The sequence below is a fragment of the Varanus komodoensis genome, unplaced genomic scaffold, assembly GCF_004798865.1.
Source record: "Varanus komodoensis strain SLA01 unplaced genomic scaffold, ASM479886v1 scaffold1, whole genome shotgun sequence".
Taxonomy (NCBI): Eukaryota; Metazoa; Chordata; class Lepidosauria; order Squamata; family Varanidae; genus Varanus; species Varanus komodoensis.
In genome coordinates, this window is record NW_025335268.1 from 20,842,594 (window position 1) to 20,857,582 (window position 14,989).

At 42.4% G+C, this 14,989-nt stretch overlaps 1 protein-coding gene across 1 annotated transcript in view; it reads left to right on the forward strand.

Annotated features, from left to right (window-relative positions):
- The first annotated feature begins 419 nt into the window (after positions 1–419).
- The window catches only part of SMYD3 (SET and MYND domain containing 3), a 405,116-nt gene continuing 390,546 nt past the window's right edge, over positions 420–14,989 (forward strand). Inside the window, exon 1 of the mRNA XM_044419352.1 lies at positions 420–606. Coding sequence (XP_044275287.1) covers positions 458–606 — 149 coding nt within the window. The 5' untranslated portion in view covers positions 420–457. The remainder of the gene's footprint in view (positions 607–14,989) is intronic.

Consider the following 14,989-nt stretch of genomic DNA (forward strand, 5'->3'; position numbering starts at 1 on the left):
GCTGCCTTAGGCGACTCGCCTGCTTAATTTTATCATGTTGTAAGCCGCCCCGAGGTTTCGGCAAGGGGCGGCATAGAAATGCTATAATAATAATAATAATAATAATAATAATAATAATAATAATAATTTAAACGTCTGTTGATTAGAACAGGAAGTGCAGCTTGCGGCTACAGTCTGACAAGACAGAAGGTCAACTGCTTTTTCGACAGATAGAATAAATACAAACAGACAATCCCGATTTCCCGCATTCTTATCGATTGGAGGGAAGGTCACAAATTCATGAAAAAGCGGTTAAACGAGCAGTGAGAGATATAGGCCATCTTGCAGGACAGCCCCTTTTGCCCGAAGTAAAGATGGTTCCGGAGGCACGGAGAGTCGCGTCACGTGAGGCCAGAGGCGGGAAGGGCGCTGTTGGCCTCGCTCTACCTTTCTGCTCTCTCGGTTCTGGAAAGCAGCGATGGAGAAGTTTGCAAGCGCGGGCAAAGGCAACGGCCTACGCCTGACGAAGCCGGCCAGACCGGGCGACTTACTGCATCGCGCAGAGCCTTTCGCCTACGTCGTCACCAAGAAGTGCCTGGGAGGCGTGTGCGAGCGCTGCCTGCGCAGGTATTGGCTGAGTGGAGGCTCCTTCCCTTCCTCTTGCCGGCTTGGCTCCTCGCTCGCTGCCGCGCTCGGCCCCCGGCTGCAAGCAGAGAAAGGGGCTGCAGGGTTCGCCGCTTTTCACAGCTGCATCGCTTCATAACCTGTAGCGCCAACAGTCGCGGCTGTATGCAACAGCGCATTCTCACGTGGGCAGGAGGCTTTACCTGTTTTGCTTCTGCCTGTAAAAGGCATAGAAGCCTGGCTTGGGAGTGGAGTAGAGGAATTCAGGACCTCTGGGGGCAATTGTAGCTGTCACTGCTGTCGTAGAAGGGCAGTTTAAATCCGGTGTTCTAGGTAACCACATTCACAGAGATATGATATGGTTGAATCTGCTGCCCTCTCGCTGCTGAAAGCTTTCCATATTCATCAAGATAGCCTTTTGCAATTGTTTTTTGCAGAGTTTTTATTGCTTTGACTACCATTATCTGTGACAACATAGATATGAGTTCCTCACATGTGTTGATGTAAATAGGGGCTGACAGAAAGGCTTTTCCCCATCATTTGATTATTCAAACAGTTACGCAAACAGAAAACCATCAAATACTGAACTCCCATTGAAAAGCCGTACAAAATAACGTGAGATGGCAGAATCCTCCTAGATGGTGTCAGAATACTGCTGGCCCATCTGCTTGCAAGCAGTTATCAACTGGGATTGATGGTCAAGTGCAGATGGGTTGGGAAGGGTCATAGTTGTGGAGCACACAGCCTGCTGGCTGAAGGTTTTGATCTCTGGTAGGACTGGAAAAATTCCTGCCTAAAATGTTGGAGACGGCAGTGTTGAGTACACTGATTTAGATGATCAGTGAACTGATTCACTACTCGTATCATATGTTTCTACATTTTTGGGAGTTATTTGCACAAACAAAATGGTTAGGTGTGAACTTCTTGTAATTGCTTTTCAGAAAAAAAAGCACACTACATCAGAGCAGCAGTATATGAGGACAGCCCCCTCCTGCCCAAATTCCCTAGGAAGTAGTGTACATAAATATGCTGCCTCTGATAGTGTATAAATATCAAGAGTAGTAGCTATTGATAGTCCCCTTAATGAATTTGCCCAATCCTCTTTTAAAGTCTTCCAGGTTGGTGGGCATCACTACTTCTTATGGAACTGAATTCCATAGTTTAACTATGCTGGACGAGACATTCTTTCTTTTATCTTTCCTGAATCTCCTCACAGTCATTTTCATGGAATGCTCCCAGGTTCTAATATGGGAAAGGGAGAAAAAAAGCTGTTCCACATTCTCTGCACCATGCATAATTCTGAACACATCTATTATATCCTTTTGTTGCTCAGTTGCAAAGTTGCGCCTGACTCCTTGTGACCCCATGGACAACATTCCTCCAGGTTTTCCTGTCCTCCACCATCCCCCGGAGTATGCCCAAGCCCACACACACTTCTGCAGTGACCCCATCCAGCCACCTCGACCTCTCCGTCCCCTTTACCTTTTGCCTTCAATCGTTCCCAGCATCAGGGTCTTTTCCAATGAGTCCTTCCTTCTCATTAGGTAGCCAAAGTATTTGAATTTCATCTTCAGTATCTGACCTCCTAAAGAGCAGTCAAGGTTGATTTCCTTTAGGATTGACTGATTTGATCTCTTTGCAGTCCAAGGGACTCTCAGGAGTCTTCTCCCATGGGGTTTTCATGACAAGGATACTGGAGTGGGTTGCTATTTCCTTCTCCAGCGGATCACCTTTTGTCAGAGCTCTCTGCTATGATCTGTCCATCTTGGGTGCCCCTGCACGGCGTAGCTCATAGCTTCCTTGCGTTATGCAAGCCCCTTCATCACGGCAAGGCAGTGACCCATGAAGGGGATCTCTCTTCTTACCCCTTTTCTAAGCTTAACCATCTCGTTGCAGGGAAGTTGCTCCAATCCCTTCATCATTTTAGTTGCTGTTTTCCACACTTTTTCCAGCTCTGCAATATCCTATTTTAGGTGTGGTGAACAGAACTGTACAGAATATTCTAAGTGCAGCCTCACCAAAGATGTGTATAATGGAAGCGTGATAGTGGCAGTTTTATCCATTCCTTGCCTAATCGTGCCTTGCACAGAGTTTGCCTTACTCACAGCAGTGGCTCACTGGGTCAACATTTTCATTAAAGTGTGAACTGCAATCCCAAGATCTCTTTCTTGATCAGGCATTGGTAGCTCAAACCTCATCAGCTTATACTTGAAGTGGGGATTTTTTACCCCAATATAGAGTACTTTACACTTGCATACATCAAACCACACTTTCCATTTTGAGGTTCTTTCCCTTTTTTAATTTTTAAAATTAATTTTTATTCTAAAATACAACTACAAACACAACTGAGAGAAAAACATGTAAGATTAAGCATGTAATTAAAATCTTAAATGTACCATGCCCCTCACTACCAGGACCATAGAATATATTTTAAAAATGGAAAAATTCATGCAAATGTTCTTTCAGGACATTTCCCTCTTGCAAAACTGCAATGATTTTTTTAACAGTTCAAATCCTTTCCCTTTTTAAAACACATATGTAATAAATACATCCCAAATCTCATTAAACCTAATTTTTCATTATATGTCCTTTTCTCACTTTAGTATCATAGATTAATTTATCATAATGGCTATATTCCAAACTTCTCTGTACCAGTCACAATTAATAATCATATTTTACTTTCCAGTTCTTCACTACAATTAATCCTACAGCTGTTAATAAATTTATGTCCTTTCTCCTAGCTTGGAGAGATCCCTTTGGAGCTCTTCATAATTCTTTTATGTTTTGACCAGCTTAAATAATTTGATGTCATAAGTAAAGTTGGTCATATCAGACAGTGTTTAGCTCTGGAAATGACAAACTCATAAGAAACAGTATTCAAGCAACTGATTAGACTACATGGACATCACCAGCTGGCCAAAATAGAAATAGACTAGGTGAGTGGAAATAGAAGATGGAGAAGCAGTATTCTTGCTGCCAGACAAGACCAGGAACAGATTGTGGTCATGAGCAGGATCTCTTAATATGAGAGTTCAGAGCAAAGCTGAAAAAAGATCACTAATAGAAACATACAGTGGTACCTTGGCTCATGAACTTAATCCGTTCCATGGCTCTGGTCGCAACCCAAATTGGTTGTGAGCAAAGTCAAATTTCCTCATAAGATTCAATGTAAATAAGGTTAATCCATCCTGTAACCATTTTTTAAAATCACAAAAATGTGAAACAAAGTGACAAAGAACATCAAAGGTCGCACCCCCCCGCACGACCCGTTTTCCCTGCACAAGTGCGACCACGATCGCAGCCATCTCCCCCCTCCCCACCCAAGCATGATCACAGTCGTCACCCAGTCGTCATCCGATGCGGAGTTCGGACCTGAGGCAATTTTTTTCTGAAATTTCTGTTCGCGACCCGATTTGGTCGTGAACTGAAGTGTTCATGAGCCGAGGTACCACTGTAGTGCCAAAATACTTCAGTAACATTTCTGAGGAATTTAAAGAATAGATTTGCATTACTCAGCATAATTGACCATGACCCAGACTGAAACCAGAGATATTAGGGAAGAATGCCAAAAGTCCATTTATGTGGCAAAAAGGGGCACAAAGCCTGGATGGATCATGGAAGAGACATTGACAAATCAAAGGCAAAAGCTGAGAGAAACAGGGTCAGAATCCTGAGTTTAACATTTCAGTGGCTATCATGTAGGGACAAAAAGAATTATTACAATGGGCAGTGCAGAGAAATAGAATATAACAACAAAGGATGGAAAACAAGGGACCTCTTTCAGAGGATCCGGGAAATCAAAAGGAAATTCAACCCTAGATTAGGAATGTGGAGAGACCAAGAGGAGAACATACTATCTGAACAGGATAAAATAAAGAGAGACAATATAAAGAAGAACTGTACAGAGGAGATAGAATTTACAGCTGAGTCATGTCAATGGACAACCCAGTTTAGAGCTACCTATCATTTCTGGGTGTAGTTTTCTATGATATTTCCTTGAAATGTCAGTATGAACAGGTTAGTGAGAACTGACCATAAGACCATTCATCGTAATTTTGTAGCACGGTAGTCTTCGAATAGCACCTTTATTTAACAGAGGTTTCTGCAATAGTATGCTTCATTTCTTTCAGTCAATGTCCAGAAGATGGCAGCATATGAATACTGAATGAAGTAATTTATTATACAAGGCTTGTGATATATATATAAAATGAGACCTAATTTTTAGCAGTGCAAGTAGTCATGCTGAATGTTGTGGTCAGGGAAACACTGCCAAAGGTAGTAGGATTAGGTTGTAAGGGAGAGACTAGTTATTGGACTTGATGTGACCTACCATTTATGTTGTAAGGGGCCAGTATGTCACTGACTTATTAGTGGAACTGACTTTAGAAGTTTGAATTTGAAAAATGAATGCAGCTGTCAGGAAAGGGCTGACTGATTCTAGAAAATATTTATTAAAATTTACATAATCTGCCTTTTTAAGAGTTACACATCCTTTCAAGGCAGCTTCCAAAATCAAGTATGAATAACAATCCACTTAAAACATTAGTAAGAGCCAGCAAGAATTCACAAAAACTTTCAACCCAGAAATATAGTAAAACCCATTCAAGTATAGCTAAAAACACTGTAGCCCAAAAAAATGCAAAAAGGTAAAAGGAAATGAGTAAGCCTTTCCTAAAATCATGTAATTATGACACTTGATCTGCCTTCCACCGGTGTGCTGAGAAAACCCTGCCTCATGGCTACCAGTCTAGTTCTTACTGGCAAGCACATGAGGGGGTCTTAGGTGCTGAGCTGAAGGTGCAGGCAAGATGATAAAGGTGAAGGCAGTCCTTGGACCCAAACAGTTTAATGGCTCAAAGGTTAGAACAAACACTTCAAGCTGAGATTAAACATAAATGGGCAACAAGTACAATTGCAGTATAGGTGTTGTGCAATCGGACCACATGGCCCCTTCCCCTGTACCTGGGTGGCCACCCTCTATACCACCTGAGTTTCCAAGCTCTTTAAAGGTGACCCCATTTCAGCCTGAATGTTACTCATGTGGATAAACAGAGACAAGGCCTGACCTTGCAAGATATGAATGCAGTTAGGAAGCAGTGTAAAGCTGGGAAAAAGCACTCTTAGGCACTACTTCCATCTGAACTTCCCCAGCACAGGGTCTAGTCTGGGACAATTTAAGGGATTGTGCAATCTCATTTAAAACCAGTTGTATGCTTCTTTCTAGAGTAATTGCTTTTCCTGCCCCCAGGACCTCTGCATTATCTGTATTAAATTTTAGATAGTTCACTGTCATCCACTCCAACAGCAGATAAAATAGAAACTGGAAACTGGTGGCCTTCTTTCATCCCTCTGATTTGGAGGAGAATTTTTTGGCATTCTACCCCAACCCCCCTTTAAAAGGTATGCTTGTAAAGTGTCTTCACTGATTTATAGAGATTTAACTTTTAAGCAGCACATTTCAAGCATTCAGTGCTCATAATTTCTCAGAAATCCTTAATTTCTCTCAGAACTATTAACCCTATTAACTATTTCAGATGAGGTGTTAGGGAAAGTTTAAAGTAGAAGAATAGTGGTTTACCTATACTCCATTTCAAGAGTTAGTGACTAATCTGAGATTCTTTTCTGCATCAGTTCTCCATCAACCCCTGTTTGCTAAATGATAAAGTGGTTCTAGAGCTAGTTTAGCTGTTAAATGGTGATGGACTTTGAATATATATGAAAAATAAAAGTTATAACTAAGACATATAACAGTGTTGCTAATGTTTTCAGAATAGATAATTCTAACAGCCTGAAAACATTAACTGAGCTCACTATCTTCCTGTATAAAATAAAAATGTACTTCCTGTACTTATAAATATGAATATACTGTATGCCAAAGGAAAATCCTCAGCATATACAGGGGAACATTTAAATGTTCACAAACCACAAATACAGGGGAACATTTAAACTTCTAAATGGCAACCAGGAGAAGTGCCTTCACTGCAGTGGCATCCTCTCTGTGGAATGAACTCTCCGTACACCTGGCGCCTACTCTGCTTCTTTGCCTTTTCCACAATTTAACTGGGGCCAGTATAGTTAGTCTATTGGTGTTTTATTGGTTTTTCTGGTTTATTGCTTTTTGTTGGTGGTAGTTGTATTTTGTTGCTCCTGTTTTAATTCTGTAAACTGCCCAGAGAGCCTTTTCAGTATTGGACAGTATAAAAGTGTAATTATTAATAAAAACAGTATACCATTTCAATGGCATAAACATCTCATCCTCCAGTAACAATTGTTTAGCGATTTTGATTCCAACAGAGGCTTCTTCAGAAGACAATGTTCCTATGTATAATCTTTCTCATCATTCTGTCCCATGCTTTTTTCCTCTGTCAATCAATATTGTTGGTTTCTCATGCTCAGTTTTATCTTGTGTTTGCCTTCAGATCCCTACATTAAAGATTATTTACATATCAGATAGGATAGCTTTAGCTTTGTACTGCTTTATGTGTACATAATCTGCCCCAATATATAAATATTCTTCATCTCTGTTTTCTGAAAAGTTGTATATTTTATGTTTGTGATTTGAAGATCCCCGAGTGCTTTGCTTATAGGCCCAAGTATAACAGCTTGTTGTAGTTTTAACTTTACAACCAATAATAATGGCTTTAGTCCTTTCTCCCCATAGTTATAAATACCCTTACAACACCAGAGCATGTTGCATTTCAGACTGATAGATAGCCCAAAGCATGCTATAATAGCTCCATCCTATATCAGAGAACAAGGCTTTCTCTAGTTTTCAAGATTGGCTCTTTTATACATTGTGAACCTTAGATCAATACAGGGTGTTATATTGAAGTATAATTTCCACCACACATAGCATGACAGAATATTTTTTCTATTAAGGTAAACAAGTAGTGGTTTCTCTTTACCTGTCAGTCTCCCCTATATTTTTAATCAGTTCCGGCACAGCCATACTTCAGCTGATATAGTCTATGAACCCTTCTAGCAGAGGTAGTTACACAAGCCAGTCTTGCTCCTTTTAAGAGAAGGAGCTATGGAGATACCTGTTTTCATTCTGAGAATGCTGAATCCAGAGTGTCTTAGGATTTCATGGGGTCCATGACAATTATAGGGCTGCTCCACCCTGTCATTTGCTCAATACATGTGGTTGGACAAATGCTTGATTTGGCTTTCTAGACTTGGCAGGAGAATGGGCATCTGAAAGTGGAAGAATTAACACCTGTCACAGTCCATTCATTTCCCATTGAGGTTTAGTGATGCCTTCCTCTTCTTTAAGCGTAGAGTGCTTCTTAAAATGGACCCCACCCCCAAAACTAGTAGATTCCCTGAGGGCTCTGCTGGATTTTTTTTTTTTGCTAGCCTACCCGGTCTTGTCAGACTTCTGCTCAGTTTGTGGAATGCTGAAGTTCAGTAGTTGACACAGTCATGCCGAAGCACCCTGCCCCTCTGGACATTGCTCGTGCAGCTCCATGGTCATGATGTCTTGTCCTCAGAACTTCTGTAGTGCTATCTCAATAGTGTTTATAGTGCTTGCCCCTCCCATAATGCAAACAGATTCATTCTTCATAGCGTAGTACAGAAACTATGTACACACAGGCACATCAAGAGAGGGAATGCTAGACCAAAACACCTGGTTGATTAAATACTTTCATCTGTCCTGAGAAGCTGTTCATAAATTAAAAGGGGACATTAGAGTGGGAAGCTGAGGGCAATAAAGCAAGAGGCAAGACTGCTAGAGCACAGATGGAAGAAATTGGTGCCAAATTTGACTAAACACAGGCCTGATAGATGAGGTGCAGATGAAGGGAGCTCTGGATGCAAGTGATCACTCCATCCTTTGCTTTGAGATCAGGGGAATGGGGATAAATGGCAGGTTGAGTACTAGAAGCTGGGACTTCACAAGGGTCAATTTTGGTCAATTGAAGGTCAGACTGGGAAAAGTCCCTTGGGAGAGGGTACTGGAAGGCAAGGGAATTCAGGAGGGGTGGATGGCACTAAAAATGGAGGTCTTGGAGCTGCAAGCCTTGACAATACTGCTAGTTAGCAAAGTGGGGAAGCAAAAGAGAGCACTGCCATGGATGCAAAAATAGGTGGTAAGAGGGATTAGACAGAAGGTGAACCTCTGTAGGAAATGGGCACCGAGGGAAGTAGACAAAAGGGTATACCAGAGGAGGAGGCTTTTTGCAAAAGGATTCTTTGCAAGGCTAAGGCTGATTATGAGTTGAAACTTGCAAAGAACATCAGGAGCAACAAAAAGGGCTTCTATCAACATGTGAATAGCAAGAGGAAGGGGAGACAGGCGGTGAGACTGCTTAATAAGGAAGAAAGGGATTTGGTGCCTGATGTGAGGAAACAGGCACAGAAGCTAAATGATTATTTTGCCTCTGTGTTCTCCCCAAAGCAGGATGGGGAGAGAGCTACAGGGGGGACTGTATGAGGCCAGGGATTTAGGGGCACAGATTAAAGTCACTCCCCCCACCAAGAAGTTGAGGAGCTCCTCAGGGCACCAGACATTGCAAAGGTGCTGGGCCCTGATGGGTTACACCTGAGGGTACTTTAGGAGTTGGCAAGAGGTACTGTTGTACCTGTTGGTCTCCATTTTTGAGGCCTCATGGAGAATGGGTGAGGTTCCAGAAGACTGGAGGGAGGCGTCAGTAGTCCCATTCTTCAAAAAGGGTAGTAGAGGGGACATGGGGAATTACAAACCTGTTAGCCTTACATTCATTCTGGGAAAGATGATGGAAAGGCTCATAATAGGGAGAGATTGAGTAACCCTAGATAGGGAAGGGAGGTCGGCAGGCTCACAACATGGCTTCTGTAAAAACAGGTCCTGTGAGACAAACCTTGTGGAATTCTATGGCAAGGTTTTGAGATGGCTAGATGGAGGGGATACAGTCAATGTGGTTTACCTAGTTTTCAGCAAGTCCTTTGACAAAGTACTACATGATATTCTGGTTGAGAAATTGAGGACTTTCAGGATAGACTAATGCACTGTCTGATGGATTAGGGCAGGATTAATTGACCAAAAGCAGAGGGAAACTATTAGTGGGGAATCATTGGGATGGTGAATGGTGATGAGTGGGGGTCCCCCAGGGCTCAGTCCTGGGACTGGTCCTGTTTAATCTTTTCATCAATGACCTGGAAGAGGGGGTGAACAGCCTGCAGATTAAATTCACAGAAGATAATAAAACTGGGACAGTGGCCACAACTGAGGAGCAGCAACTTCAGATTCAGAAGAATCTGGACAGACTATGGAAGTGGGCAGGGGACAACAGGATGGCGTTCAATGCAGATAAATGCAAGATCTTGCATTTGGGACATAGGAATGGGTGTCATAAGTACAAGTTAGGAGACAGCTGGCTGGAGAGCAGCACTTGTGAAGGAGGGTTGGATGCATGGCCAGAAGTGTGACTTCTAGATTGAGAGGTATTACTGCCACTCTATACTACTCTCATGCTCCTGCAACTGGAGTATTGCAGTTAGTTCTGGGCTTCACATTACAGGAAGGATATAGCTAGGTTAGAGTCGGTAAAGCGTAGGGCCACAAGGATGGTGGCAGGATTGAGGGGGAAGCCGTATGAGGTGAGACTGAGGAAACTGGGTCTTTTCAGCTGGGAAAAGAGGAGACTCTGAGGGGATCTGTTGACAAAATATAGGTGTGTGAGGGGGTGTCATGCTGAGGTGGGTAGATACCTGTTTTCCCCTGTGGAGGAGGGCAGGACGCATTCCAGTGGAGCAAAGCTCAGGGAACCAAGATTCAATTTGGATGCCAGGAAGTATTTCTTGACCTTTGGAACCCCAAGGGTACAGAATGGGCTTCCATGGGAGGTGGTTGAAGCTGCATTGGTGTTCAAGGACAGGGTGGACATGCACATGGTAGGCATGTCATGAGCGGAGTCGACTGGAGCTGGGGGTCAGACTAGATGGCCCGGGAGGACCCTTCTGACTCGCCCTGATTTTATGTTTCTTATCAAGCCAGATCTGTAGTACTGATTTAGTCATTATTTGTTTATTTTATTCACATCCCACCAAAAATGGAACTCAAGGAAGTTGACAATAAAATGTAAATGAAAACAAAATTAAAAAAACTCATGTCCTTCAAAACATAAAAATAGATGATGGCAAAGAAGGAGTTCTTTTCTATCACAATTGCATCTTCTTAGTATTTTGATGAGGTTTGCAGCCTGTTCAGTCTGGGCTAGGGAGAAAGGTTTTGTGTGATACTGATGATTTTTCAAGACTCTTTGAAGATAAAGTTCTGTCATGATTTGGGCTGCAAAAATAATGCAGTCTCTCCAGCAAAGATATTGAAAGCACCAACTAATTGTACTGGATGATACTGAGTTCATGAAGATTGAAAATTTAGACAGAGTGCTTGACCAAATTCAGTTGACTACCTGTGCCCTAGATCCTTGCCCTTCATGGCTTATTGCTTCTAATAGGGATGGGATGCTCATCTCATTCTCTGGGGGAGCAGTGAGGGGTCCAAATTTGCTAATGGTAGCAAATTATTTAGGGTGGTTAAAACAAAAATGGGTTCTGAAGAACTCTACAAGGATCCATACTGGGTGAATGGGCTTTAAAATTTATTTTTATTTATTTAAAACTTTTATATCCCGTCACCATATGCCTTGGCATCTCGGGATGGCTTACAAATGTAGAATTAAAAACAATAAAACAATAACAAATTCAATAAGATTATATAAAAACAAAAAAGCGACTGTTAACGATAAAATTAATTTTTAAAATAGTCATTAAATAAAAAGGTTTTAACCTGGCACTGAAAAGAATATAGACTCAGCGCCAGGTGCACCTCTCTAGGGAGTGCATTCCATAATCTGGGTGCCACCACAGAAAAGGCCCTGCTCCGGATAGTTGTTCTTTTTACCTCCTTTAAAGAGGGCTTTTGATCATTGATCATTTTTAGTTTCTTTTTGTTGAGTTAGTAGAAAAATAACAATAAAACTTAATTTAAAAAAAAAGAGCACTCCCAGAGCAAAGCCTCTCCCGCAGATCTTAAGGGGCGTGAGGGCATGTAAGGGAAAATGGCAAATATGGTTCAGTGTAACGAAGTGTAAAGTGAATCACGCTGGGGCAAACATTTCTAATTTCAACAATATGCTGATGACATCTGAGCTAGTGGTGACTGAACAAGAAAGTCATCTTGGGGTTGTGGTGGACAGGGCATTAACGATGTCAATCTCGGGTTTGACATTGCTGCAGTGAAGAAGGCAAATTCTGTGTGGCCATAATTGGGAAAGGAATTGAAAGTAAAGCTGAGATGATCATACTGCAGATCTGTGGCATGATCATGCTTTGAATACTGTGTTCAGATCCTGTCACCTCAAGTTAAAACTATTACAGAGTTGGGAAGTCAGAGAAAAGGACAACCCAAATGATCAAGGGGCTGAAACTGCTCCTTTATGAGGAAAAGTTATAACAGCTGCTCTGTTTAGCTTTTTAAAAAGCAAGTAAGGAGAGCGATGAATGAGGCGTATGAATTTATGAATGGTGTGGAATACATGCACAGGGAGACATTTTTCTTCCTATTTCATAATGTAAGAACCCAGAGTCCCACCTTGGTCAGTTTTAAATGGGGATTAGAAAAATTGATGGTGGATAGTAGCTACCAGTAATGATGGCTATATATTACCTCCAGCATTGGGAACAGTATGCCAATATGTCTTTATACCAGTTGCTTGGGAACACAAGCAGAAGTGTGCCATTGCAGCCGTCCCTTTCTTGTGGGCTTCCCATGGGAACCTGTATGGCCACTGTAAATTCCTCCTTAAGAGCCAGAGTGTTTCTAGCCTCGTTAAAGGAGGAGGTACTCAAGCTACCCATGAAGAAATATAACCTGGTTGCCGAAGTAGTTAACTTTAGACTGGCTGCCAAAACACTGTCAAGTGGGCATTTACTGGCAACTCAAGATGCTCTAGAATGAGTATGATTATTTAGAACCATTTCAGTTTGGCTTCATGCCTGGTTTTGGAATGAAAGCGGCCTTGGATACTCTATGAGAAATGCTTTGCTGAGAGAGGGAGGGGGAGCGCAACCCTGTCGATTCTTTTGCACCTCCCAGCAGATTTTGCTACCATTGCTCATGACATTCTGGATTGGTGCTGTGTCAAAGCTTCCTGGAATCTGACCCTCTGGCATTTGTGGACTTCCTCTTGTGCTTGGCCCTATCTTAGAAAGGAAGCCAAGCTGAGAGGAAGTCCACGAACACCCATAGAATGCAGGTTGTATGCAGGACAAACAAAGGTCGCCACCTGTGACACAGAATGGGGGTGCTGCTTGCACAACAGTTGTGCAGGGCTTGATTCTTACTGAGTGCCGTGTAAATGCTGGGCACGCGCTCCAGGAACTTGGACTCATGGTGGTGACAAAGTGGACTAGAGTCTGGGGAGCTGAGCCCAGGGAATCCAACTGATTCCCACCCCAAAAATTGATTCCTCAGAAATCCCTATCCTGGATAGACTATCTGAGTTGTGTGTTAGAGTCACTGCCTCATAGTGCTACTGCTTTTTCTTGGATGGTTGATTTCTTAATTTGGCATTGAAGAATTTTTACTTGGTCTGTGGTTCTGGGGAGTTGTGTTTTGTTCCTTTGACATCTCCATGAAACCACTGGATATGGTTATCTGGAGATACGGTCTGATGTGCTACCACTGTGTGGATAACACTGTTCTCTATCTCTCCTCTCCATCAAATCAAGGTGAGGTAGTGGCTCTTCTAAATCAGTGCCTGGGTGTGATAGTGAACTGCCTGAAGGCCAGTGAATTAAGACGCAATCCAAACAAAATAGGGGTACTGTTAGAAGGTGGTTCATCTGCCCAACTCTGTCCTGTTCAACCTATTCTGGAGGGAGTTTCATTGCCCCTAAAGATCAGATTTATAGCTTGAGATTGCCTGAGTGGCATTGTCATTCTGGTGTCCTCAGTGGCAAGGAGTGTCTTTTATCAGCTTAACTTGATATACCAGCTATGGCCTGTATGGAGAGTGATCACCACACACTCTAGTAACATCTTACTCAGATTACTGTGATGCGTGATACACAAGGCTGCTTTTGAAAATGCCTGGAATAGGAAGGTGTGAGGAATCCATTTAATCCATTAGACTCCCTGGGCTTGGCTTGCCAGACTCTGGTCTGCTTTGATATGGCCATGAGTCTGAGTTCCCAGTGAGTGGACCCAGTGTTCACCCAGCACTCACCTGGAGTCCCACATGAATGCTACACTAGTGGTGTCCCTCTTCCATGTCACGTGCTGCAGCACCTATTCGTGTTCCTACACATGATCCCCGAGAAGGTTGCTGATTTCCAAGTCTTTGTTCCATGAGCATTCATTGACTTCCTCTCAGCTCACCTCGCTTTCCAAGGCAGAGCTGAGCACAAGAGGAAGTCTGCAAATATTGGAGTAATGGATTCTGTTGAGCTTCGACAGGTCCCTAGACTGGAAACTTCAACTGAAGCAAAATTTGATCACAAGATTGTTAAAAGAGGTGTGAAAATACTATGTTACTCATATGGTACCAGTGCTTTGTAATTTGCACTTGCTTTCCACTCCATTACCAGATCCAATTCAAAGCACTGGTATTCGCTTTTAAAACTGTAAATGGCATATGACCAGGTTACCTGAAGGATCACCTGCTTCTATTTATACTTGTTTGAACACCAAGATCATCTTCAGAGGCCCCTGCCGAATGAGGGGACATGGGTGGCTACAAAGGAGGAGGACTTCTCACGGACACTGCCACAGTTACCCTCTCTTGCGAGGCTCTCCCAGTGCCTGTGCTGTGGTCTTGGGAGCCAGGTGATGACCTTTGGATTCTCATAGGCTTTTTAGTCCTTCCATTTTAAAAAATGGTGGTGCACTCATCTTAGTGTTCTGTTGCTTTTTGTTGGATTTATTCTGTATATGCTTTTATGCTATACTTTATATTTTCATATCTTATATGTTTAGATCTACTTTGTGAACAATCCAGATAAATTCAGCTATTTGGTGGTATAGCAATGTAATAGTGTGTGTGTGTATGTATTTCTATACTGCCTGTAGCTGAAGCTCTCTGGGTTGTTTACAATGACATTTAAAAGCAATAAAATATACTAAATAAAAACATAAGAATTAAAAACTGATCTAAAGAACATAAAAAGACAAAAAGACCTTGCTAAGAATTAAAGAAAGGCACCTGGCTAAATCATGTCAGGCTTCTGAATTACTAGGGAGGTCTTCAAAAGCCTCTGGAAGGAGGACTGACATCCTGGTGTTGAAAAGCTGGAAAATTTGATGATGCCAGGTTGTTCTAAAAAGGGGGGGGGGTCACCACTGAAAAGGTCCTGTCCCTAGTTGCCACTGTCCGAGCCTCTTGATGGGTTGGCACCCAGAGTA